At 44.8% G+C, this 26,661-nt stretch overlaps 1 protein-coding gene across 2 annotated transcripts in view; it reads right to left on the bottom strand.

Annotated features, from left to right (window-relative positions):
- The window catches only part of AGTPBP1 (ATP/GTP binding carboxypeptidase 1), a 1,069,504-nt gene that overhangs the window by 613,143 nt on the left and 429,700 nt on the right, over positions 1-26,661 (bottom strand). For both annotated transcript variants that reach the window (XM_078675801.1, XM_078675802.1), the window contains exon 9: positions 19,525-19,562. In XM_078675801.1, coding sequence (XP_078531927.1) covers positions 19,525-19,562 — 38 coding nt within the window. The remainder of the gene's footprint in view (positions 1-19,524; positions 19,563-26,661) is intronic.

Here is a 26,661-nt window from a genome sequence, read left to right as displayed (position 1 = left end):
GTCCCTCTAGAAGGGTGAAATGCTAACCCCGTCGCCAGAATTGGCGAGGGGTTAGTATTCCAATTCGTATGACACCTTACTCGACATGTTTTGATAAAGCGATACCAGAGTTGGCATATAACCGCGAGGATTATAATGCACTTAAGAGTATATGGTATGCGTTATCATGGAACAGCTATTAGGACTTGGTTCCGCAAGCTGCAAACGGGCTCAGCTCATGCCAGAGCACCATTTCACCTTATCCCATGCACTCTGCCTTCAGGATTGTTAAGGCCCGCCATAGGAGTGACTGATAGGAATATAGGTGTCCATTGTAGGTTTAGATATAGGAATACTATATCTAAAGCAAAGGGTGATTACACCACCTTGCCCCAGCTGTCAAGCAGCCAGTTGTGTCTGATTTAGTTAGTCAACCCAGGGGTGGCATAATACATGCTGCAGCCCCTGGGAGACTTCTGGGTCCACCTCAGCCCTGGGTACAGGGACTTGGAGAGGGCCCAGTGCCAACTCAGTACCTGGGTACAATTTGGAGTAGAGAGAACAGCTAGGCTGTGGGTCTGATTAGCAGGCCCACAGCCAGGGAAAGTCGTAAACCAGTGAAGCAAAAAGCAAAAATCTGGGTGATCATAGGATTGCAGACCCTACTCTCCTACATGACCCCCCCCAAACTTTGGGACAATAAGCTAACCTTGACCAGGTGAGTCTTCTTGCTCTAAGTGGAAATACCTGGAGAGCCCATCAGCATTGCCATGATCAGTACCAGGTCTATGCTCCACTGTAAAATCCATCCCCTGTAGGGAAATGGACCACCTAAGTAGTTTGGGGTTTTCACCCTTCATCTGATTTAGCCACAAGAGGGGCTTATGGTCGGTCTGAATCTTAAAGTGAGTGCCAAACAAGTATGACCTCAACTTTTTCAGGGCCAATACCACAGCAAAGGCCTCCCTCTCAATAGCTGACCAATTTTTCTCTCTGGGGGTCAGCCTTCTGCTAATAAAAGCAATGGGCTGGTCGTTACCATCAAAATTCAGCTGAGATAGAACAGCTCCCACACCCAACTCAGAAGCATCTGTTTGGACAATGAAGGTCTTGGAGTAATCTGGACTCTTTAGGATAGGTGCTGTGCACATGGCCTGCTTTAGGTCATTGAATGCTTTCTGACAGCTTGCTGTCCACTGAACTTTCTTTGGCATCTTTTTACTTGTCAGGTCATTAATTGGAGTCACAATGGACCCATAATTCTTGACAAATTACCTATAGTACCCAGTCAGGCCTAAGAAAGCTCGAACCTGAGTCTGGGTGGTTGGAGGAGCCCAGTCCTTGATGGCCTGTATCTTGCTCTCCAAGGGTTGAACCTGGCCTCCACCTACAAGGTGGCCCAGGTATACAACCTGTGTCTGCCCTATCTGGCACTTAGTGGCCTTGATAGTGAGACCTGCCTTTTGCAGTGCCTCTAACACTTTCCTCAGGTGGACCAGGTGATCCTCCCAGGTGGAACTAAAGACAGCTATATCATCAAGATATGCTGCACAGAAGTCATCCAACCCAGTGAGAACTTGATTCACCAGCCTTTGGAAGGTGGCAGGTGCATTTTTCAAACCAAAGGGCATTACCACAAATTGATAATGCCCCCCACCAGGGGTAGAAAATGCTGTCTTGGGCTTGGCCTCCGCAGCTAACCTGATTTGCCAATACCCAGCTGTCAGGTCAAATGTACTTAAGTAGTTGGCAGAAGCCAATCTATCTATAAGTTCATCTGCTCTTGGTATTGGGTGGGCATCAGTCTTAGTGACTGCATTGAGTCCTCTGTAGTCTACGCAAAACCTCATCTCTTTCTTACCACCCTGGGTGTGAGGCTTTGGCACTAGAACTACTGGGCTAGCCCAAGGGCTATCTGAGGGCTCAATGACTCCCAGCTCCAACATTTTCTGCACTTCTGTCTTGATGCAGTCTCTGACATGATCAGGCTGTCTGTAGATTTTACTCTTAACAGGCAGACTGTCTCCAGTGTCAACTTCATGGGTACACCAATCAGTTTGACTGGGGGTCAGAGAGAACATATGTCTAAAGGATTGCAGAACTTGTCTGCAATCCTGTTGCTGATGTTCAGAGAGGCTGCCACAAAAGACAACACCATCTACTGATCCATCATCAGGATTCTGAGTGAGCAGGTCTGGGAGAGGGTCACTCTCTTCCTCCTGTCCCTCATCTGTGGCCATGAGCAAGCTCATGTCCTTCCTGTCAACATATGCCTTGAGCCTGTTCACATGGAGCACCCTGAGGGGGCTCCTGGGAGTTCCAAGGTCCACCAGGTAGGTGACCGCTCCCTTTTGCTCAATGATGGTGTGGAGCCCAGACCATTTGTCTTTGAGAGCTGCTGGGGCCACTGGCTCCAGCACCCACACTTTCTGTCCAGGCTTGTACACAGTCAGGACAGCCTTCTGGTCATGCCAAGCTTTTTGGAGTTCTTGGCTGGCCTCAAGGTTTTTAGATGCCTTCTCCATGTATTCAACCATCCTGGAGCGGAGACCAAGTACATAGTCCACTATGTTAGTTGCAGGCTTTTTGAGAGGTCTCTCCCATCCTTCCTTCACCAAACACAGGGGTCCTCTTACAGGATGCCCATACAGAAGTTCAAAAGGGCTGTAGCCAACCCCCTTCTGTGGGACCTCTCTGTAAGCAAACAAGAGGCAGGGTATCAGGACATCCCATCTACGCCTGAGCTTTTCAGGTAGTCCATGAATCATCCCTGTTGAATCTTTCAACAAGCCCATTGCACTGTGGATGATAGGGTGTGGTGAACTTGTAGTTGACACCACATTCCTTCCACATTGCAGTCAGATATCCTGACATGAAGTTTGCACCTCTGTCAGAAACAACCTCCTTAGGGAAGCCCACTCTGGAGAACACTCCAACTAGGGCTCTTGCCACTACAGGTGCTGTAGTGGTCCTAAGTGGAATAGCTTCAGGATACCTGGTGGCATGGTCCACCACCACCAGTATAAACTTGTGCCCTGATGCTGTCTGGGGTTCCATTGGACCAACAATGTCAATCCCCACTCTTTCAAAGGGAACCCCCACCACAGGTAGTGGTATGAGGGGGGCCTTTGTTGTGCCACCTGACTTACCACTAGCTTGGCAAGTGACACAGGAGCGACAAAACTCCTTGGTATTCTCATTCATGTGAGGCCAGTGAAAGTGTGAGACAAGCCTGTCCCAAGTCTTTGTCTGACCTAAGTGACCTGCAAGGGGAATCTCATGGGCCAAGGTGAGAAGGAACACCCTCTGAGACAAGGGGATGACCAGCCTCCTGGTTGCACCAGGCTTGGGGTCTCTTGACTCAGAGTACAGGAGTCCATCTTCCCAGTATACCCTGTGGGCACCTGTGGCGTTCCCTGCAGCCTCAGCAGCAGCCTGATGTCTGAGGGGTTCAAGGGAAGGGCAGTCTAACTGTGCCTTCCCCAGGTCTTCTCTGGAGGGTCCCCCTGAGCCCAGAAACTCAACTTGATCAAGTTCAAGCTCTTTAGGCTCAGTTTCCCTCAGCTCTCTCAGATCAGCCTCCTCAGAGACTTGATCCTCAACCTGGGGCAAGGGGGAAGGCAATGCCTTAACCCTACTGCTCTTCTTCTTGGAAGGTGTCTGGTCCATTGTCCCAGGATCCAGCACCTGTTCAGTGGGGCATCTTCTGGCCTGTGACCTAGTCACAGCAAGCACATGTGCTGGCAAGCCTAACATTTCCATGTGAGTCCTCTGCTCCACTTCTGACCATAGTGATGACTCCAAATCATTGCCCAACAAACAATCCACTGGGAGGTCTGAACTAACCACAACTTTCTTTTGGCCACTTACCCCTCCCCAGGAGAAAGCAACAATCGCCATACTATGACTGGTAGTGACGTTGCTGGCATTGGTCACCAGGAAATCTGTACCTGGCATGATCTGTCCAGGGTCCACAAAGTTAGGTGTCACCATGGTGACACTGGCACAAGTGTCCATATAGGCCTGAGCCATTTTGCCATTTATCAAAGGTGTCTGCCTGTATTTGCCCAAAGTATTGGGACTGACATCAGGGGACATATCCATATCCCCTGTACAGACAAGGACAGCCTGAGTGAGTGTGCCAACTAAGTTGTCAGACTCCTCAGTTCCCAAGGTTAACCCAACTAGTCCCTTGGGAGGTGCACTACCACTACTGACTGTACTAGGGGGTGCAGTTGCCTTAGGGGCTGTAGTGGTAGGAGTTTGCCCTCCTCTTTTGGTGCACTCACTAAACCAGTGAGACTTACTTTTACAGTACTGGCACCACCTTTTTGACTGGCCTTCTTGAGTCTTCTTTTCCTGCAGTGAAGCCTGACCCCCACCCTCTTTGGTTTGTTGGGGACCTGCTGAAGACTTCTGGTCATTTTGTTCACTCTTGTTACTACCCTTCTGGTCTGCTTTCTTCTGACCACCCTGGTTCTGATTCTGCTTGACCCTTGTTCTGACCCATCTGTCTGCCTTCTTTCCCAATTCTTGGGGAGAGGTCAGATCTGAGTCCACAAGGTGCTGATGCAACAACTGGTTCTGACAGTTATTTAAAATCTGCTCTCTCATGATCAGATTGTACAACCCTGTATAATCAGTAACCTTACTGCCCAGCAACCAGCCTTCCAAAGCCTTAGTGGCACAATCCACAAAGTCAGACCAATCCTGAGACTGAATTTTCTGGGTATCCCTGAACAGCAACCTGTACTGCTCAGTGGTTAAGCCAAACCCATCAACCCGTGTATTTTTCAGGACTTGGTAATTGTTAGCATCCTCAACTCTAGTAGTGAGGAGCTTATCTCTACCTTTGCCTTCAAAGGAGAGCCACAGTATAGCTGCCCACTGACTTTGGGGGATGCACTGGACAGTGCAGGCCCTCTCCAAAGCAGCCATCCACTTTTGGATGTCATCCCCTTGCTTAAAGGGGGGCACTATCTTACTCAGGTGTTTAGTATCTAAACTCCTTTCTTTATCTCTTGGGAGATTGCTGCCACCAGTGGGGACTACCCCACTCATCTGCTGCTCTCTAGCAAAGGCAAGCTTCTCTTTGGCCAGGGCAAGTTCTTCCCTTTCAATCCTCAGATTAGCCTGTCTCATCCTTGCTACATGCTCTATTCTCTGAGGGGAAGTCAATCTCCTTTGGGGAGAATTCCTTCTCCTCTGAGAAGAGGCATTAGAGTGCAGAGATCTATTGGAGTCCCTAGAATGAGATCTATCTCTCCTAACTCCTGCCCAGGACCCCCACTAGCCCTGCTCAACAACTCCTTAGCCACCGGAGTAGTCCCCCGCTCCTTTAAACAGGCAGCGGTTCTGCCTATCTTGAAAAAGACCAATGCAGATCCTTCCATCTTGAGTAATTACAGACCCATTTCCCTTCTCCCCTATCTAGGAAAGATCTTGGAGACGTATGTCACCCGTTGCCTTAGCACATTCATCGAGAGTTCTTCCTTCCTGGATGCCCAACAAGCTGGTTTTAGACCCCTCCACTCCACCGAGGCGGTCATAGTGGCCGTCATGGATTCCCTCAGGAAGGGTGCCGATAAAAACATCTCTCAGGCCCTTGTCCTGTTGGACCTGTCGGCTGCCTTTGACACGGTCGATCATGTGATTCTGATCGACCGTGTCAATAACGCTGGCATCCAGGGGGTAGCCCTCGATTGGCTCAGATCTTTCCTAGACAACCGATCTCAGGCAGTGCATCTATCTACTTTTTCAGCACCTCTTTTATTTCTAACCTGCGGAGTCCCTCAGGGCTCGGCGCTGTCACCTTTATTATTTAATTTATATCTGCAACCCCTATTAGCTTCACTTCAAAATACCCCGGTCACTATTTTTAATTATGCAGATGATCTTCAGTTAATATTTCCCATCGACTCCTTTCCTTCCTCCTGTCTCAATTTTCAATCTACTATGTTGGCTATTGCGGAATGGATGTACCATAGCCAATTGAAACTGAACCCTGCAAAAACAGAGCTAGTATTGGTGGGTGGCTCCGCCAATTTGTGGAATTCTTCCTATTGGCCTCCATCGCTTGGGACGGCACCCACTCCTGTGAGCACAGTGAGGAGTCTGGGGGTGATCATCTCCGACGATCTGTCAATGAGACCACAAATTAATTCTGTCACCTCATCCTGTTTTTTCCATCTTAGGCGGATCCGCAAGATCAGTAGGTTTCTCTCCAGAGAGGCCCTGGTCCTGGTTATCATTGCCCTTATCACCTCCAGACTCGACTACGCTAACATCTTGTATGCGGGGATTCCGGCCTACCACCTTCACCGGCTACAATTGGTGCAGAATCAGGCTGCTCGCCTGATTTTTCGTCAGCCCAAATCCCAGCACGTTACTCCCATTCTCCGCAACCTTCACTGGCTCCCTGTTTCTAAACGTTGCATTTTTAAACTTGGATGCACCGTCTTCAAGGCCCTCACTGATTCAGCCCCGGCCTTCATTTCATCTTGCTTGACACGATACATCCCCCGCAGAGCTCTCCGGTCTACCTCCCTCAATTACCTTGAGGTCCCTAAATATAGACGGAAAAAGCATGGAGGACTGAGTTTCTCTTACTTGGCCTCTTCTACTTGGAATACTCTCCCACTAACTCTTCGTCTCTGCCCCACCTATGCTTGTTTCCGTACACTGCTAAAAACTCACCTATTTCAGTCAGCATTTGAGTAACTTTGCCCCCTGGTCACCGTTTTATTTGTCAAAGAGCGCCATGAAACCGTTGGTGAACGTGCGCGGTATAAATATTTTTAACGTAACGTAACTCCAAGGTTAGGCCTTATCAGGGTCAGCACTGGGGGTCCCCCAGCTCCTTCCCCAAATAGGTCTAAGTTGGCCCTAGAAAGTCTGCTGACTAACTCAGACCTCTTGTCTGCCTCATCCCCAGAGAGTTCCTCTTGATCCTCCTCCTCAACTGCATTCTGAGTGTCAAGGAGGTCTGGATCACCACTGGTACCCTCTAAGGCTGGCATATTCCCATCTATATGAGAGGCTTTCCTAGCATCATATGTCTCTAAGAGACCTATCAGAAAGGGAATGGTGGGGTTAGACCCCTGTTTCAGTTTCCTGGAGGTACACACTTGTCTCATCTCCTGGAAACTGAGAGCTGCATATCTTGATTTGACCTGTGGAGGGTCAACAGCCACAAGGGGAGTCTCAGTAGACTCTCCATGGGTAGACATGCTTTTCTAGTGAGGTGTAAGTGGTGCACTTACCTACACTATTTGTTTAACTACTGATCCCTTGCTAGAGTTGTAGTTTAGGGTGTGCTAGGCCCTAGAAGCTACAACAGCTGGTTCAGTAGAACTCAGAGTATTCTAAGTTAAGTTATATGTACCTTAGTACTTATGTGATCTTTCAAATGATATTCTTAGGATACGTGTGGTAAAACAACAGCAAGCTCAAATCCCAACCGCTGCTCACCAATGTGAGACGTTGGCCTGATATGCAGTGCTCACTATTCTAGTGAACACTATGTATCAGTCCAAACAACCTTTATTGATGTTTGGTTGTAAGTCAACCTGATAGACCAGCTATCCTAGTAGCATGGACACGTGCAGTCTTTAGGCTAAACTCTAGAGGGCGTGTTAAGCCAGCTGTTTTACCATCACATATACCCCTTGAACACCAAGTGAAAGGACACCACACAAGTTGTTATGAAAAATAAAGTATATTTATTTATAACAAGACTACCCTGGCTCTTTATGAGACAGGGAGCTAAGCACACAACAAAACTCTTAAAGAAATACTTAAAGTCGCACAATTTACACAAATGCCCGAGGGGCACGAAAAACCATATACTATACAAGTGGAAACCGAAATACTAGCAGGTAAGTAACTATTCTCATAGGCTTTAGGATCACTAGGACTGGACTACTGAACCTTTAGATTACAAGCAGGAGGCCTAGGGACGTCGTGTGCAGAGTGGGAACTCTCACGCGTAAGGCGGGAAAAAGTCTATGGAGGCTAGTAAAAGCAAAGTTAGTGTTTTCGGGCGAACCCGACTAGGTAGGTCAAAAACGAAAGTGGATCTAGACACTTAGAGAGTTGGTCTACGCTGGAGCACCGGAGTACTCGATTTACCTAGCCCAGGGGCTGCGGCTGCATAGGGTTCAAATGTCGTCGGGTTTCTTCGTTGATGAACCAGGAGCCTGAAGAAAGAAGTTGCTGGCAGGCGACCAGTGAAGAAGTTCTTGGGGATCCAAGCCTGGATCGGGAAGAAGAAGACCTGTAAGCAGAGGGGACCAAGTTCTGAATCACTAGCCAGTGATTTAGGTGGGCACCAGAGTGGCACCGGGTGAAGTCACCTCAACCAGGTGAGTGGGCGCTGCTGGGCTCTGCAGTCTCTAGGACCAGGAGGCGTTGTCGGCGACCAGGATGGAGGTGCAAGCTGTCCCACGAAGATATCTGCTGTCGACGTCGCTGGACCCAGGATTGGGGCAACAAGTCTTGGCAAATGCAAGCCCACGCGGTGGACTTAAAATGGCGTTTGGAGTGGACCAGGAGGGTCCAGGGTGCTCCTCTGTTGGAGGGGAGCAAGGGCCAGTCTGGAGCAACCAGACCAGCGGTGTTTGTCGTTGAAATTCGTCGTCAGAGGGCCACTAGCCAACGGGCAAGCGACCTGGACAACGCGGTGAGCAGCAAAGAGCAGAAGGGCCCCACGCAGATCTCGTGGATGCAGGGGAGCTGAACTTCGGTGCTGGAGCTGCTCAGGGTTGGGGCTTCTCTTACCCCAAAGCACTCGGTCGAGGGTCACTCGGGAGTCGTGCTGGGCAAGCGTCGTGCAGTCTTGGAAGATGGCCGGTCCCTCGAGGTCTCATCACACCCACGAATCACAGCTGGGCTGATGATGCAGGTTGAGGTCAGAGGTGCCAGGGAAGCCGGTTCTCGTCGAGCTGGGCAGTCTTGATCCGGTGAGGAGACCTACAGCAGAACGCGATGCTTGGTTGGTGCCTGCTGCTGCAGGGTGACTACTCCTTAGTCACAAGGGAGAAATCTTAGGAAGAAGTCTTGAGTTCCTTTCGTGGAAAGTAGTTTCAGGATTCAAAGATGATCTAATTTGGAAGGGGGCCTGCTCCTACCTTTATCCTGCAAAAGGGGGCTGGCACGCGACTAAGTCCTGCCCTATGGGTGGGACTAGGAGGGGGGTGGTTACACCCCTCTCCTTTGGCGGGCTTTCCCCAGATCAGGGGCTGGAGTGCCCCTGGAACTGGTTCAAGCCGGCCTATGCACTGTGAGCACCGGGGTGCCACTTGCAGTCACCTTCCTCTAAAGCCCTGCCTACCTAGAATACACAAAATCCTGTCTGGGACGGTGCTGGCACCGCCCCTGGCAGGAAACCCTTTGTCCTTGCCTCCTGTGCTGGGAGGACTCCCAGCAGCAGGAGGGCAGACTTGTGTCTCGGTGGCAGCATCCATCTTGTGGAGCTGAGGCTATGTCTGACTTTAACCGGGGTTACAGGTTACATACATGTCGTGTCCCTCTAGAAGGGTGGAATGCTAACCCCGTCGCCAGAATTGGCGAGGGGTTAGTATTCCAATTCGTATGACACCTTACTCGACATGTTTTGATAAAGCGATACCAGAGTTGGCATATAACCGCGAGGATTATAATGCACTTAAGAGTATATGGTATGCGTTATCATGGAACAGCTATTAGGACTTGGTTCCGCAAGCTGCAAACGGGCTCAGCTCATGCCAGAGCACCATTTCACCTTATCCCATGCACTCTGCCTTCAGGATTGTTAAGGCCCGCCATAGGAGTGACTGATAGGAATATAGGTGTCCATTGTAGGTTTAGATATAGGAATACTATATCTAAAGCAAAGGGTGATTACACCACCTTGCCCCAGCTGTCAAGCAGCCAGTTGTGTCTGATTTAGTTAGTCAACCCAGGGGTGGCATAATACATGCTGCAGCCCCTGGGAGACTTCTGGGTACACCTCAGCCCTGGGTACAGGGACTTGGAGAGGGCCCAGTGCCAACTCAGTACCTGGGTACAATTTGGAGTAGAGAGAACAGCTAGGCTGTGGGTCTGATTAGCAGGCCCACAGCCAGGGAAAGTCGTAAACCAGTGAAGCAAAAAGCAAAAATCTGGGTGATCATAGGATTGCAGACCCTACTCTCCTACACTATCGATATAATACATTAAAGCTCTTTTAATGTCTACGGTATGAACAGCTCTCTCTGCAACAGGATCAGGCTGTGGAAAGAAGACTGGTAATTCTATTGATTGATTTACAGGGAAAGGTGAGACTACTTTGGGAAGGAACTTTGGGTTTGTTCTGAGCACTACTTTGTCTCCGTGAAGTTGAAAGAATGGCTCTTCTAAGGTTAGTACCTGGAGCTCACGGACACGTCTGAGTGAAGTGATAGCTACTGACAAAGCTACTTTCCAAGATAAGTATTGGAGTTGGCAGGAATGTAGTGGCTGAAATGGAGGCTCAACCCGATGAGCCTTGTTAGTACAAATATTTTTTTTAAACTCTTTTTTGTTAGTACGTATATAATAAGTTTGTACACACAGGATGCAAGTATATTGTGACAATATAAAATTGTTTCCATTTCTGCATACTATTCAGGTTACAACTTCCGTCAATTATTATTGGCAATAATCCTATTACATCGCAGTGTCTATCTTCTAACCTCGGTAAGTCTGCCAGGCCCCCCAGATTTTCTCCCCCTTTTTGGGGCACCCTCTGCTCCTATATATTGCGAGTTCTGCTTGCCAGCACCAGTCCAAATCGTTTTCCCACTCCTTCAGTGTCGGGATGGCGGCCGTCCCCATCTTATTGCTACATTCCGTTTTGCCACTACTGCTGCTACTGCTAGCCACTATTGCACATGCCTCTGCCAATCTTCATTTCCTGTAGTTATCAGCAGGAACCATTTAGGTGCGAGCGGAACCTCCATTCCCACCACAGCAGCAATTGCTGCCGCAATTCTCTGCAAGATCGGGCATTTCCATACCAAGTGATAGAAGGTCCCTTCCAGCCCACAACCCCTGTGACACAATGTACTTTCGCACCTTCCCATTCATTGTAACAATGGCCTGGGTATATCCTTCAACTGTATCAATCGTAATCTTGCTCGTATTGCTAATTCTCTTGTGCCTTGGAGCACCTCTACACACTCCTCTTCCTCCAGGGGGCCTACGTCTTCTTCCCAGGTCGTTCTAAATGTGCCCATGGAGTCTGGGGCATTATTTGTTATTTTTTGTAAAGTAGTGAAATGGCTTTATCCTGCAAGTGTTCTATCAAGATCTTCTAGTGGTGAGGCGGCATCCAGTGTCCCTCCAGCTCTCAAATGTTGCCTCAGGACGTGTCCTAATTGGGTGTATCTGAACCACACCACTTTCCCCAACCCGTATTCCAGTTGTAGGTCAGTGAACATAATATATGCCCACCCTCTCCATATGTCTCCTAGCGTCTCTAGTCCCAATAGTATCCATTTGGAAAAGCCCCCCGTATAGAGGGGTGTCATCTCTGTGAGTCTATCCTCCCATCCCAAGTATTTTGTCGCAGCCGTCCATGCTTTGACCACTGTTTTCGTGTGATTTGGGAGGTCCCTGCCAACTTGTTTCATGTATAGGCTTGCCCTTGGACCTTTCACTCCCATGGCCAATCTATCAACCCTATATGCTGGGTCCGATCTATCGTCAACCATAACACCATATGTTAGTACAATGTTGAGTTCCCATGCTGGTGGAAGTGTTGGGGGAATTACTCTTATGTCCCTCCATAAATGCTTTAATAACTGGTATCTTGAATAAAGATGCAGAAAGGCTACAATGGCAGCAAAGTGTAAGAGTATTGAAGTATAGCATAGACCTAAGGTTTAACGATGCAGCAGATAGCAAATAATTGTTTGTACCTGTACATCTAAAGAGTTTACATGTTGACGCGGGCAGTAGGGAACAAATGGTTTCCATTTGACAGCATAGCATTTTCTAGTTGTATGCCTATGAGCTTCTTTAAGAATATCCATACATTGTTGTGGTAGGTTTAGATACCCTCATTTTATGACTTTAGGAGCCCTATGGCAAGGGTAATTTCCTTGGGAATGGCATGCCTCATTTAGCCAAGGTTCTGTGCGAGAAGGTTCTGGAAGAGGGGAAGAGTCTCAAGAGGAACTTGTGAGAGATTTAGTAGTGTGGTGAACCATGGTTGATGAGCCCAGATTGAAGCTATCAGGACTAGAGTAAGGGAGGTTTGCCTGAGCTTGCTGACCATGAATGGAAGTAGTGGGAGAGGTGGAAAAGCAGAGGCAAATATTCCTGACCAGTTCATCCATGGAGCATTGCAACCTGGACGCGAAGTTTGGGCATTTTGCATTTTCTGGGGTTGCAGACAAGTCTATTTGTGGAAACCCCCACCTGTGAAAGTATCGTAGGAGGACTTCAGGGTGCAGCTCCCATTCGTGGATGTGTTGCTGCGTACTGCTGAGGAGGTCTGCAACTTGATTGCTTGACCCGGATTCGTGTTCTTCTAGGAAATTAAAGTTGTCATCGCCGTATGGTCTGGGCTAGGTGTGATATTTGCAGAGTGAGTCCCCCCTGTGTTTGTAGATAGTACATGGATGTCATTTTGTGCGTCGGGATTAGGACAACCTTGTGTATTAGGTGAGGTTGTAACGCTTCCAATGCTAGGTGAACAGCGTGAAGCTCTGGGTAATTGATATTGAGAGCCTGGTTCTTGGAGTCCCATACACCCTGAATGGTAAGATCTTGAAGGTGAGCTACACAACTTGTAAGGGAAAGATCCGCTCTGAAAATGGCTTGGGGAACTGGGTCTAGAAACAGCCGCCCTTTGGATAGGTTTTGTGAATTCCACCACTGCAGAGGGTGATGTGTGCGGCCGTCTATCACCACTAGATCGTGCAGTTGACCCTGTGTCTGTGTCCATTGACATGAGAGACATTCAGGCAGCAGTGTTAAAAGTATACGGTCATGTGGGACTATTGTGATGCAAGATGCCCTCACGCCTAAAAGGCACATGAGTGTCCTGACTGTAACTTGGATCCCAGTTTGAAACTGTTGGGCTAGTGTTTTGAATTCTGGCTGTATTTGGTTATGCTAACCAAAAGTACACATTAAGTGTCCAGTCAGTGGAAAGAAACAATCTAACAATGGAGTTGATGCCCATGTGCAGTAACACCAAAAGGAGGAGTCACACAGTCTTGTGGCACAAAAAACGTCTTCGAACAAAAACAAATTGCAATCATTCGGACCCAACACTATATGGCAGATATATGCAAAGCATGTGCATCTATAGCCATATATGCCTTGAACATAAATTTAAGCTTGTGATCTATGACATATCCATTGCTGAAAAATAAATTAAACTCTGATCTGTATCACAGCCCTAGGTGTCAGGAGCCGAATAACCTGCACATGAGAAGAATGTTGACAATTCTCAAAGCCGCTCTCAGTCCGCTCCACCAACCGACACACAAATTGGCTGGAATGTACTGAAGGGCAAGGGGGATGGGGATAAGAAGAGACTGCCTGGTCTTCTCTGGTCCCCTTCCTTCTCGATGTTTGTGCCCAATCTTCCGGCAGGCACACTAGTATCGATGTACTGATTTAGAGGTTGCAATAGAGTTAACTGAAAGGAAACACAACATACATATATTCAAATATTTTAAACTAGTGTTTGCCTGGGCCAGAGTATTGTGCTTATATGTGTGTTTACATACCCACAGTCAATCAGGAAATTGCCCCTCTTCTATTGTTATTGAGTTATTTTTAATATGTGCAAGCAGTTAACGAATTGTCCTTCTCTCTTTTGAATTTTTGGGAATTAAGGAAAATAATGGCTTCGTAAGAAGTTCTTAAACTCAACTAAACCACAGGTAAGTTTCTTTCTTATACTGCTCTTTATATGTTACCACACTATCTTACATTTCTAATACTGACTTTTTTCTTTAAAAATATATAATTTTATATATATATATATATATATATATATATATATATATATATATATATATATATATTCACTGAAAAAACCATAGGTTTCACACCAGTTATAGTTAGCTGGAAATTTTACTGGCATAAAACCATTGAAATTCCCACGTTATAGTTAGTTGGACTCACTATAACTTGCGCGTGCAATGCACTGCTGATGACGTCACATATTACAGCACTCATGACATGGTCAGTGACATCACTCATGACATCACTGATGACACCATCCAGTGAATGTGTGTCTTTCTGAAAAATAAATATGTTTTATATGTGTATATGTAAAAGTTGATGGAAGAATAAATGTTTAAATAGGTGTTGACATGGATGTTTTAAAAAAAAAAAATTGATTGGTTAACTTGCTTATTAAGTGTATCTTAGTGAATACATATATTAGTGAGTAATGTTTAAATATTTAAATATATGGATTAGTGTTTCACTTTGTGTATAAGTGGCTGCATGGGTTGGTGAGTAGCTACATGTGTAGGTATATGGGTTATTAGATGTTTGTTTTAATATCAGTATGAGTGTCTATATGGTTTGGTGGGGGTATTACTTAGCATATAGATGCATGAATGACTGACTCTCTGTATGTGTTTTGAAGACAGCATATGTGCAGGACTGTATGGGTGGATGAGTGTGTATATGTGTATGTTAGTGAGTGAATGACTTTCTCACTAGTGTCTTTATCAGTAACTACATATGTTTTAATCTAGTATATGTGAATATTGATGTATATAAGTGAGTATATGTGAGAGTAAGAGATTGTAAGAGTTCCTGTTTAAATAAGTATGTGTTTCTATAAGTGATTGTTTAAGAGAATAAATATGTGTAAATTTCCTTAGAAGTAAGGTGGTAGTGTGTGTATAGCTCTATATGCAAATAAATAGATGTTCAATAGTTTATTTGCATGTGTGAGTAACTTTTGGATGACTGTCGGTGTGTAACAGGATGTATAGGTGTATCACTACATATGATGAGTGAGTATATGTATGAGTGACTATATAGAACTGTTTGTGAATGAGTGGATGTGTATATAGATGGTGGAATTACTGAATTGGTTGTTGTAACTGATATGGGTATCTCCATTTTTTTGAAAATGTTAGTTTCTATTTTTGAATATGTGTTTCAAGGGTTACATTACAGTGAAAGGAGGTCTGTCACTCTGTCACAAGGATGGTGTCATCAGTGATGTCATGAGTGATATCACTGACCATGTCATGAGTGATGTAATATGTGACGTCATCAGCAGTGCATTGCACGCGCAAGTTATAGTGAGTCCAACTAACTATAACGTGGGAATTTCAATGGTTTTATGGCAGTAAAATTTCCAGCTAACTATAACTGGTGTGAAACCTATGGTTTTTTCAGTGAATTTAATAGGTTTTTTAAATGCTAATTCCTAACTATATAACTGGTGTGAAACCTATGGTTTTATCTGTGAATTTCAAAGGTTTTTTAATAGGAAATCTCTATAGGTATGAAAAGTAATATTTTTTATAATGAATTTTATATTGTATAATTATGTAATAGTATTTTTTTATGTTTATTTTTTTATTTTTTTGCCCCGGGGCGCGTACCGATGCGCTCACCGGTAAGCGCAGTGCTACGGCGCGCCCCGGGGCGCGTACCGGTGAGCGTCCCGTTAGCGCTATTCCCGCGAACGAAAACAACATCGTGACGTATCGCGTAGCCGTGTGATGCGTCATATGACGCACTGCGTAAGCGCACCCGGAAGCACCCGAGCGCATACGATCGCACAACGTAAGCGCCGCCGGGAGCACCCCGGGGCGCGTCCCCGGGCGCGTCCCCGGGCGCTTAGCGTAAGCGCGTTGGGTCATGTGACCTGAAAATAACACTTTTCATTGGTGCAGAACAGTTTTGGTTTCCAAATGATGAAAGTCCGGGTCATGTGACCTGAAAATAACACTTTTCATTGGTCCAGGACATTTTATTTTTTTCCAAATGATGAAAGCCCCCACCTTTTTTCCTTATTCTGACTTTGTCCTTTGACTGAGGAAGACCTGTTTGAAGATCTGTCACTAATCTTTTGTACTTTAAAATGGCTACAGTAGCAGCAGCAGCTGGAGCATCTGCACCACCACCACCACCACCACCACCACCACCAAGAGGACCACCACAACATCACATTGGTGGTCAAGAAGAAGAAGAGGAGGAGGAGGAGGAGGAGGGAAGGACATTCCTGCCAGAAGACAATACCCCATATAGGCCAAAGGAGCACATTGTATGGGAGTTTTTTTCCTTCCCAGAGGGCAAGAAGAAAGTGAATGCGCCAAAGGTGACTTGCCGAATCTGTGGCATGGAACTTTCAAGGGGGAACCCTAATAAGAAATATTCATTTGGCAATTACACCATGATTCGGCATATGCAGCGCAAGCATCCCAACAACTATGCTGCTGCAGAGGTGAGAGAACTGGCCAGTAACCCTCCCCAATCTTCACCCAGCACCTCCAAAAGAAAGCAACCCACTCCATCGGGACCAGAGACAAGGGACAAGGGAGACAAGGGAGATGATGCCAATCATACAACCACGGTTTGGTGAATTCAGGGTCACATGTATTTTTTGTGGTAAGACCATCAGCTATGGTGAGCAGAGCGTAAAGCTCATCGTCCTTGCTGGTGACAACCACAATTGCCCCAAAAAAAAAACTAATTTTTTCCTGATTTTTTTTTGCTCCAGTTGAGCCGTTTACAATTCCCTGTTTTTTGTTTCTCCCCATAAAAAATACAAAAAAAATATAAAACTGTTCAGAAAACCCCAAAAAAGTAAAAAATGTTCAAAAAAACAATAAAAAAATATAAAACAACAAAAAGAATTAAAAAAAAACAGTTCTTTTTAGAACTACCTCCAATTTATAAAAAAATGCTACATTTTTTAAAAACTCTGTCATTCTTTTTTTCTCCACGGTACGCTCCCCGGTGCGCGTAACAATCCTAACTATAACTACCTACTGGCGACCGCCAGTAGGTAATATATATATATATATATATATATATATGTTAAAAGATACACATAGCTTGCAAGGAGATGATGCTAAATAGTTGCGGCTGTCGGAGTTCGGGAAGTATCTGGTAACCAATGCTATCCTCCAATATCACAGAAGTTCGAGATGCTCTGGAACCCCTTTCAAAACTGTTATTTACTGCCAGGAAGAGACACTAGTCTCTGTTGAGAAAACTACAGAGGTAGTTTTCTTTTTTAAACTAAGACACACTCTTTAACTGATGGCCATTTATTATGCACCTTTAAAACTTGAATACACACAAACTGCTGCCGAGCAGTGATGATATGCTCAGCTCCGACAGTGCCTTAATCGATAAACAACAATACTGTGCTAAGGATATATCAATCTGTGTTAGGCAGCTGCCGAGTCAAGACGCTATTCTCTACTCGGACAGGGCCTGTAAAACTTACTGTGAACACTACAACAGTAAATAGGCAAATGCTGAATTGAGACGCTAGTTTCCACTCTAACACTGACCAGAATTTCTATGGAGAAATACTACTAAAAAACGGGCAGAATTTAACCTAAGAACCGCCCACAAGGAGACTCACAATAGAACATTACTCTCCACTAGCACAGCTCTAACTTGCCTCAACACGAAGAAAACTAAAATGACGCCCTCACACAATGTCACTATCCTCACTAACACAACATAGCTTCAAATAATCTTTCCTATCAGATTAATTGTCTCAGTGAATAGCTCAGAGTAGAATTTCACACACTGAATATTCCACTCTGAGCTTCAGAGGGAAATCAAGCCATGCTAGATCTTTAATGTGCTTTTTGGCAGCCATGTTAGAATTCCTCTTACTCAACTTCATTCTCCAATGATTGGATTTTACCCTTTCTGGAGGGCAGGAATATCCTCACAAAAGGATTGCATTAACTGTTTTAGCTCTCAGTCTTGTTGTTTAGGGAACAGTTCTGACACTAGGAAGCTCTTCTGTAATGATCAATGCATCAATGTGACTCCTACAGCTCTTGCTCACCTTTCTAACTCTGGATGCCATCAAAGCAACAGAAGTCAGGAGCTTGCACAAGAGCAATGAGTAACTGTGGCTGCCTCAGTGCCAGCAGTCCACTCCAAAGCCACTACCCCAGCCCTCTTACCTTTCACTACAAACAAAAATTACAAAAATGCTCAAAAATACCAATAGAGCAGGTGGATGGAAGGAAAAGCAAGATCACGTCTACATTTGGCAGATTAAAAGCTACCAAAAACTGCAGCATCTAGTTTTTACTTTTTATCTTCTACATGGTTTCAGACGACACATTGTTGAACTCTCTGAATGTCATTTAGATAGTGCCAAATTATGGATAACAGCTCCCTGCACTTGCCAGTAAGCAGCATGATGTTCTATTCCCAGGTGCAAACGAGGGATGTCCAATTTGTACACTAGATGGTTTGCGGAAGGGAATACAATTTGCAATGTGACTGATGTGCTAATTGGTCGTATATCAAATTGTACCGTCGTAGGGCATCAGACAATTCGCCTAGTGAATACTAATTAGGCAGGTTGCACTTTGCGAACCCATGTGACTCTCTCTTCAAATACAGGGATGGAGGCATGGAAGGGATTGCAGGCCGTCATCTCTGCATCTGCATTCCCAAATGGGAAACTTCTTTTTTTAGGACCAGATAATGTACGTTGAAGGAACAGAAGCTGCTTTAAAGAAAACATTTCCACTTTGGAAACACACTGGGGAGAAGACAGTGTTCACTGGAACAATGCCTACAGTCCTGCACTCCCCAAGGCTGTTGGGATGATTCTCAAATGAGAAGCTGTCCCACTTTGAGAATCAGATACCACACCAACTTCAAGTTTGTAACTGATCAAATGTTTCATACTGCAGTTGCAGCCTCAACCCCATGATATATATTCCACTGAAAATCCCAAACAGGAAAGGGATGCATTTCATCCCCTCCCATGCAAATCGCAATGGATTTAAAAAAACATCCTTTTACTAATTGCATAGACTTTTCTGGCTCATAAAAGATCTTAGATACATTTTAAAAAGGTGTTTGGGTCAAACACCATGTGATTTCTCAATAAGAGCAATAATGTGTAGGGCATTCTTGGACTATCACAAACACTCAAAAACTGGAACTTTTTAGGGTAAGGGTAAACATTTATAAGCATGAAATTCAAGGGCTCTATTTTAGTTATTCACATCTCCCATCTGAACTTTACCTTTACATTTTAAATACTTCCTTTCTTTGTTGGTTACATGAGCTGATAGATGCTCATATAGTGCCACATACTTAGTCATTTTCATATGAGGAACAAATTACGTCATCCCTCCCAGAAAAGCAATTGCCACCAGTATACTTGGACTACATGAAAACAGAAAGATCATTTGACTATTGAAAAGGCTCAACCAGTTTTACAAACAAATGATGAATTGAAATTGGTAGACATGCCTTTTCACATAAAATAACAACATTTGGAAAGAAGTTAAATGTTTTTAAATAAAATGCACTTGATCTTTAAGTCACTACAGCACTTACTTGATTTCAGCAAAGCAGCAAGCGTGTCCAAACAAACCCTGTGAATATGTAACAAGAAAATAGCATCATTTAGTAAACCAAAAGAGCACAACATAATGTAATACAAAGATTGCATTCCGAGATCCTTTTTTTCATATATTATTTGACAGTGCATCTCTATACACATTTACAGATATGCACGGTTAAGAGCACGCCAACACAACTAAGGGTCAGATGTATGAAAGTATTTTGCATTCGCAGACAGTGCGATTCACAAAATTCGCCCATTGGCGAATGCAAAATGGCCTTTCGGAATGTATGAAAGGGTTCAAATTCGAAAAATTGCTAATAGTAAAAAATGTGAATCCTTATTTTGGGAATACCAATTGTGCAAATCTCAAACTGTGAATTCGCAAATTGGTTATCGCAGACCAATGTATGAACTATTTGCAAATTGCGAAGGATACAAAATTCACAATTTTGCACAAGTAAATTACAACCTATTCCAATCAGGTGGTAACCAGGTGAAAACTATTTAAACAGACCCAGAGGGCCTCAGAATGTTTCAAAATGGCAGTGCTGTACGTCATAGGAAGGAGGATGAGAAATCTTGCAGCACCACAGAGGAGGAGACAAGAACTCATTTTTAGAGTGCGCCTAACACTGTTTCAGCAGACAAAGGAAGAAATCCAAATATAGATTAGACTCCGCTACAATCCCACACCTGATAGCTGAACTTCATCCACTTCTGAAGTATCATACTCAGTGGACTAATGCCATTCCCACACATGTGCAAGGCCTATGTGCACGGCACCTTCTAGCTTCAGGGAGCTACCAGGAAGTGATAGCAGCAGCAGGAGGGGTCTTCCAAAGTGCACTTTTGCGCTTTTTCAATGCCTTCTTGGAGGCAATGTCAAAGAGGATACGCCATGAAATTAGATGCCCCAACACACCACATGAATTGCAGCAGACCAAATTAGATTTCTACCAGAAAGCCCAATTCCCCCATGTAACAGGGTGCATTGATGGTACTCATGTAGCCATTTGTCCCCCCTCAGGTAATGAGTACATATTCAGGTACAGGAAAGCCTTTCATTCAATGAAATCCGGGTCATATGTAATGCCTCAAACATAATAACTGACTTAGTGGCAAAATTCCCTGGCAGTACACACAATTCTTTCATATTCAGACACAGTGATATACACACACGTCTCCTTGGGGGTGGATTTGGCGAAGGATACCTACTAGGTAAATGCATGTGACATAGTCTGATAGACTCTCTGGATATGGTGAAACAATACAGTGACTCATCTATTGCCCTTTACCCTGTAGGTGACAGCGCATATGCTGCACGCTCTTTCTACTCACCACATACCTGAATCCTGCAACTCAAATTGAAGGAAATACGATGCTGTGCATACGTCTATACACAACATGATTGAGAGACCCTTTAAATTACTGAAGAGTAGATTCCGCTGCCTGTATAAGAGTGGAGATGCACTGCAGTACAGGCCTGAGATATGCTGTAAAATTGTGGCCACTTGTGCAATGTTGCACAACATTGCAACTTCCAAACGCATACCAATAGACATATCTGATCCAGACACAGATGATGAAGATTGGCAATGAAGGGCATGGCAAGCTGGAGACGGTTCAAGGGCAACAGAGAGCCAACAAAGTCGTGCAGAAATCACACAGAATTATTTTTAGGGTGAATAAACCTGAGACAACACACTTCATGACTTAGTAGCTACTGTGTTTTATTCACCTTAATCTCAGGTAAATTGTATGCACACAGCCATCATCAAGTTAACATGTGTGTAAATTTGTATGACAAAATAGGATTTCAAAAACATGCACAACATTCTGCACTGAGTATCACCTGCAACAGGTTACCTCACCCATTGGCATGCCTTGGTCACATCACTATCTACTTTTTATGGGCACCCACAGCACTGGAACATTCAGTGTATACACTGGCCTCCCATAATAAGGCCTCGAATGCTGTACCTTGCCTCGCTCTCCGCCGTCTGGTCTCCACCGGGGCAGTGATGCTGCTGAGACTGGAGGCCTCCTCACTGCCCCCTGCACCCAGTACACTTGTCCCGGCTACAGTAGCTGTCTGTAACTGTTCTACAGAAGTGATCACCTGCACCAATCCCCTGGCTACATCAGAACTGCAATGGGCCATTTCCACCTACATCGCCACAGTGCGTCTGGACAGGACAGCTGCGGCATTGCTCAGAAGGTTTATTGTCTTGGTGTAACCACCCAAACAGCCTAATGGGTGATGACTTTGTCTGCTTTTGGAGGTATGCTCACTCTGCATAGAGAGCTCCTCTGTCTTTGCTGGGCTGGAGGGCACAATGGTGAAGGTGCAGCGCCTGCGATTAAAAAACATGCGGTCAATGCAAACCCAGCTAGTATGACTGAAAAACAAAATGGTGGACATCTTCAAAGAGTTGACCAACACAGTGGCGGAGGGCCATAGGGCAAATGCTGAAAGCCTCAGGACACGACAGAAGCCATTAGAGAACTCTGCTGGTGACCGGCAACAGCCGCTGTGCCCATATTCAAAATCGCACTCGTCTCGGCTCGCATTCCGAATCGAGACCTCAAACCCATATCCTTACCCCACCCAAAGATGACTATGGTGATGGATGCATCACTGCTGGGTTGGGGAGGTCATCTGGAAAAGGTGGAGATCAGAGGACTATGGTATCAGCAGAAATACAACTCTACATCAGTCTGTTGAAGTTGAGGGTGAGCTGCTTGGCGTTGAAGGCCTTCCAGCCAACCATCAAAGACAGGCTGGTAAAGGAACATAACCATATAAACAATGAGATTCTATCAATGTGACGAGGTGTTGAAAATTTTTAAGTGTTTTTTGTTGATTCTGTGAGATACTAGGCTCTCTCTTAGGGTTGGAAAGACAAGAGCACTATGTGCTTTTTAAAATACCACTCACACACTAAAAAAATCCCTCAGTGTCATGCTTCATCATAGGGGTCTTCCCGTCCCTATAACGGGGCGGGGCGTGCTACGACCAAACGAACTACGCGGGAGCACTTAAGTTGTGACAAAGGCTATGTGTAGGTGTAGGGGTGTCAGTGAAGTGTAGGGACCTTACTAGTGAGTGCAGAAAATACAAAAATTACAAAAAAATAAAAAATTCCCTGGCCTAGTAGAAAAATATATTTTATTAACTTCTCTAGCTGGGAACATTAAGAAGGGGAATGTGAGGTAGAGCAATAGCTTGCTACCTAGTCGACATGTTTCGTAAGCAGTCCCCTACTGCTTACTCATCAGGACCATATAGTGATCCCTACTGATAATAGCTCAGTTCTACAATAATAAGCCTACTGTCCTACAAACAATGCAGCAAAAATAAGCTGACTGTTTGAGCTTCAGGGCATGAGCTGGCCCTAGTGAAGCATGGTAATTTTCAATGAATACCAAAAATATTGACCTATTGCGGTCTCTGTAAATAAAAAGGAAAAAAAGGGAAGAGAGAAGGGGAAAAAGCAACATAAATACGTGTTTTTCTTCAATCGAATGTTATTACAAATATTTTTTGTTGTTGTCATGAGACATAGTAGAGGCGAATCGCCTTGAGCTACTATAAACGATTGTTGTGCCTTGTTTGATAAAAGGCAGATGTTATTCACCTCTCATAACTGGTTGATTCCACCAGACCTATTCTGCAGAACCCTCATACTAGAGGTGTTCACATTTGTTTCATCACCCATACAATTGCGACTCAACACACTCACACGACCAACCTGACAGGTAGAAAAATGAAAACCCTTTTTCGCGTTTAAAAAAAAAAATGATATCGACTGTGGCCATCGTGATGGCGTTATATGTACTCTCTTTGTGAGTGTTCAATGCCCCATGAGCTTGCAGGCGAAGGGTGTTCAGCGCGGTCGAATCACCGGCATAAGAGCTTGTCCTTATTCCTACCCCCGTGCTGCTCCGAAGACTGCCGGTTTCCTGCTCGTTGCACAATTAAGAAACCATTCAGTTCCGCGTTGTCAGGCATGTGTGTTGACGCCCACGGGAAAAAAACTAGTGCGTTGACCTAAAATGGCTGCCGCTATCTGGCACAGTCTAGAGGGAAAAAGCGGAAGTCTTTCTACGCTTTTCACTATTTGCTACAATGGGATTTCTGGTATATACATAATTTTCTGCAGTTGGTCTTATGTTTCCAAGACATTAATTTACCATGTATCATCCGTATATCCAAATCTGGTGATTAGGAATAGTCTCTGTTGTTTGCAGATATTATTGTTCTAATGCCGAATTTTCAGGGGGGCTATGTGATCTCTCTGGGTGATCAATTGAACAGTTATTATAATAGAATTGTCCAAGCTATGTAGACATCATAATTGGCCCCAGGGTATATCGTCATTCAAACCTATTTTGTGGGATTGGATGCGAAACACCCACCTCTGCTCTTTCTCCAAGAGGAAGTTTTCGTTGCCGACCTGTTCAATCACAGTCCAAGATATTTCTTCAGGTCTATGATTCTTTTCCAAAAAATGGTTGGTGAGTTTTGTGCTTGATTTTTTGCATTTTATAGTACTCTTGTGTTCGCCTATTCTGATTTTTACTGCCCTGCTCGTCATTCCCATGTGGTACTGCAACAAGTAGTGTGGGTGAGGTCTGGGGGGGCATATGGGGTCTAGGGTTCTGTGCCTGGAATTGGCGGACTCAACAGGGTATTTGTCTGGAGTCTACCTTGTGGCATTCATTGCCCTGCTTTAACCCTCAAAAGAGGAGAGACAACATCAGTGGATCTCAAAAGAACCCTCAGTTTTTACACTGATTTGACAAGAGAACACCGGGTACATGATCAGCTCTAGGTAGACTGTCCTCTGCAATATAATCTGCTATGCAATAGCTAAGAAATAGCCCCTCCAAAGGGTTACAGACCCATTCCACTCAAGCCAAGGCTGCTATTGTTGCATTGGCGTACGGAGTCCCCATCCTGGAATCTGTCAGGCTACTGTGTGGGTCCTAGTGCACACATTCATGAAGCACAGGATTGGCATTTTGCCTGGTCGGTTCTGCAGGACCTTATGGTGTGAGCCATTCCACAGACCCACCACCTTGGGAGGTGCTGCTTTGGTATTTATTCACAAGATGAGGGATCAGTGGTTAGAAGTATCCTTCAGAAGAACAAGTTCCTTACCTTCGGTAACGCTTTTCTCGTGAATATTGCATCTAACCACAGAATCCTCACCGTTACCCCCAAACCCTCCACCCCCGTACTGTGAAATGGTCTCTTTCACATCAAAAGAAGGTCCCAATGCACTTAACCATACAAATTTGCTGATGGGCTCTGCGTCTTAGGGCGTAGACAAGCCCATGAAAGAAACTGATGCCAGCATGCATGAGAGACTCATTATTTCAGGAGCAGGACGAAGTTGATACAAAGCCGCAAAGCATCACCTACTGGCATGCAGGAGTGCTGCTTTAGAGTTTGTCAGATCCAGTTTCATGCCTGGGGAATATTCACATGGTTAGGAATATGCAGTCAGAAATGTGCATCAGACAGAATAAGTTTAGATACCCAGCCTGCCTTTTCTGCAAATATATATACATCAGAGTAATTGGGTGGTACGGGCCCCACTGCTATTCACAGCAATGATAAAAAGAAACTCCAGCAATGGGCACAGACCTCTTAAATACTGGAGGTAGCAAAAGCAAAAGGACCTTTATCAGAGACAGCCTATCTAACTAAAGAGGAATATGTCTCAATGTCTTCAATATAGGCACTCCACATGGATGAACTCCTCCAGTTGATAGCTGCCTTAACTAATGCTCTGCTTCGCGTTTTCTACTTCTTCTGCACCTGTCCATGTTTTCTCTAGTGAGGGAAGTAAGACTTCAAGTGAACTCCTTAATCTAGGAGTGACCAAGGTGTGTGTGAGATTTACAGCCCATTTGCAAGACACTGAAATGCCTGATAGTAGCAATGGTAGTGGTAGCATGTGTGTGTCTTACCAGAGGAGCACAATAAAAGCCAGGTATGGAGCAAAGGAGACATACAAGTAAAAAATAAACATATTTACATATATGTTGTACCTCTGCCTGGAGGAATCACTCTCTGGCAGCCAAGTGACTCATAGCATCTCCGACCCATAAGGTGCCAGGCATTTCATCTACATATAGGGCAATCTCTGGCATGACGGATCCAACTCCTGGCATACTGAAGGTCATATAAGGCATACTATGGGCATCTTAATAACCTGATGCCCACCCAGCATGATGAAGGACCTGGCATAATTGTATAAAATCTTAGTCTATTGTGGATAAACATGGCATGCTGGTGCTAGCCTTTCTTGTCAAATTGTTCAAATTCTTTAAAACTTTGTATCCATCCCTGGTATAATGGTGGAAAAAACTGGCATATGACCAGAATTTCTGGTATGTGATAGCGCTACATGAATATGTAAGGCAGAATCTGTTTGTATGTGGTAATAATACATCTGAGTACTTGGGGAAAATATATAAGGGCCCTGAACATGTATTTACTAGAAATTTAAAGTTGTATTTTGAAAATTAATTTATTTACACAAAATGGAAAGCTTGCCTTTGATAGCAAAATGTGTGCATTTGCCAAAACAGACACGCTGATATTTGGGGACAAAATGATTTCAATTCCAAAGTATATTTAAAACTGATCCGTTGAGAGAATTCATGCTTCTTTCAGGAAACGTATTGCTGTAGTTGGTTGGGTCCAGTGGGTTCTTGCAACTATGGCTGTAATTTTATGACTGATGTGGAAGCATTTCATCCTCAAGGTTGATAACACTTTAAATTACTCCTTTGTCCGTAAAATAGGTGCAATTTGTCAGAACTTATAAGGTGTATGTGCCCTGAGAAGTAGCACTGATGTATTAGCATGTCAGATCTGTCCTACTCTGCTCTAATAGTCTGAGACTCGCAGATCTGTGTAACCTTTAATTGTATCACTTTCTTCCTTCCAAGTCGATCCTTAGTCATAACATATGAATGATCATCTGTTTGGAAGGGGGAAAATGAGAAAAACAAAAGAAAGTAGAACACAGAAGTGAAGAAAGTACTATAAACATTTTGAAAAATTCACTGTGTAGGGTAATTATGCTGAAAAATGCAACATGCTGCTTCCT

Source organism: Lissotriton helveticus, chromosome 2_1 (assembly GCF_964261635.1).
Source record: "Lissotriton helveticus chromosome 2_1, aLisHel1.1, whole genome shotgun sequence".
NCBI classification, from domain to species: Eukaryota; Metazoa; Chordata; class Amphibia; order Caudata; family Salamandridae; genus Lissotriton; species Lissotriton helveticus.
Note: the sequence above shows the minus strand (reverse complement) of the source record. Positions and strands in the feature narration are given on the sequence as shown.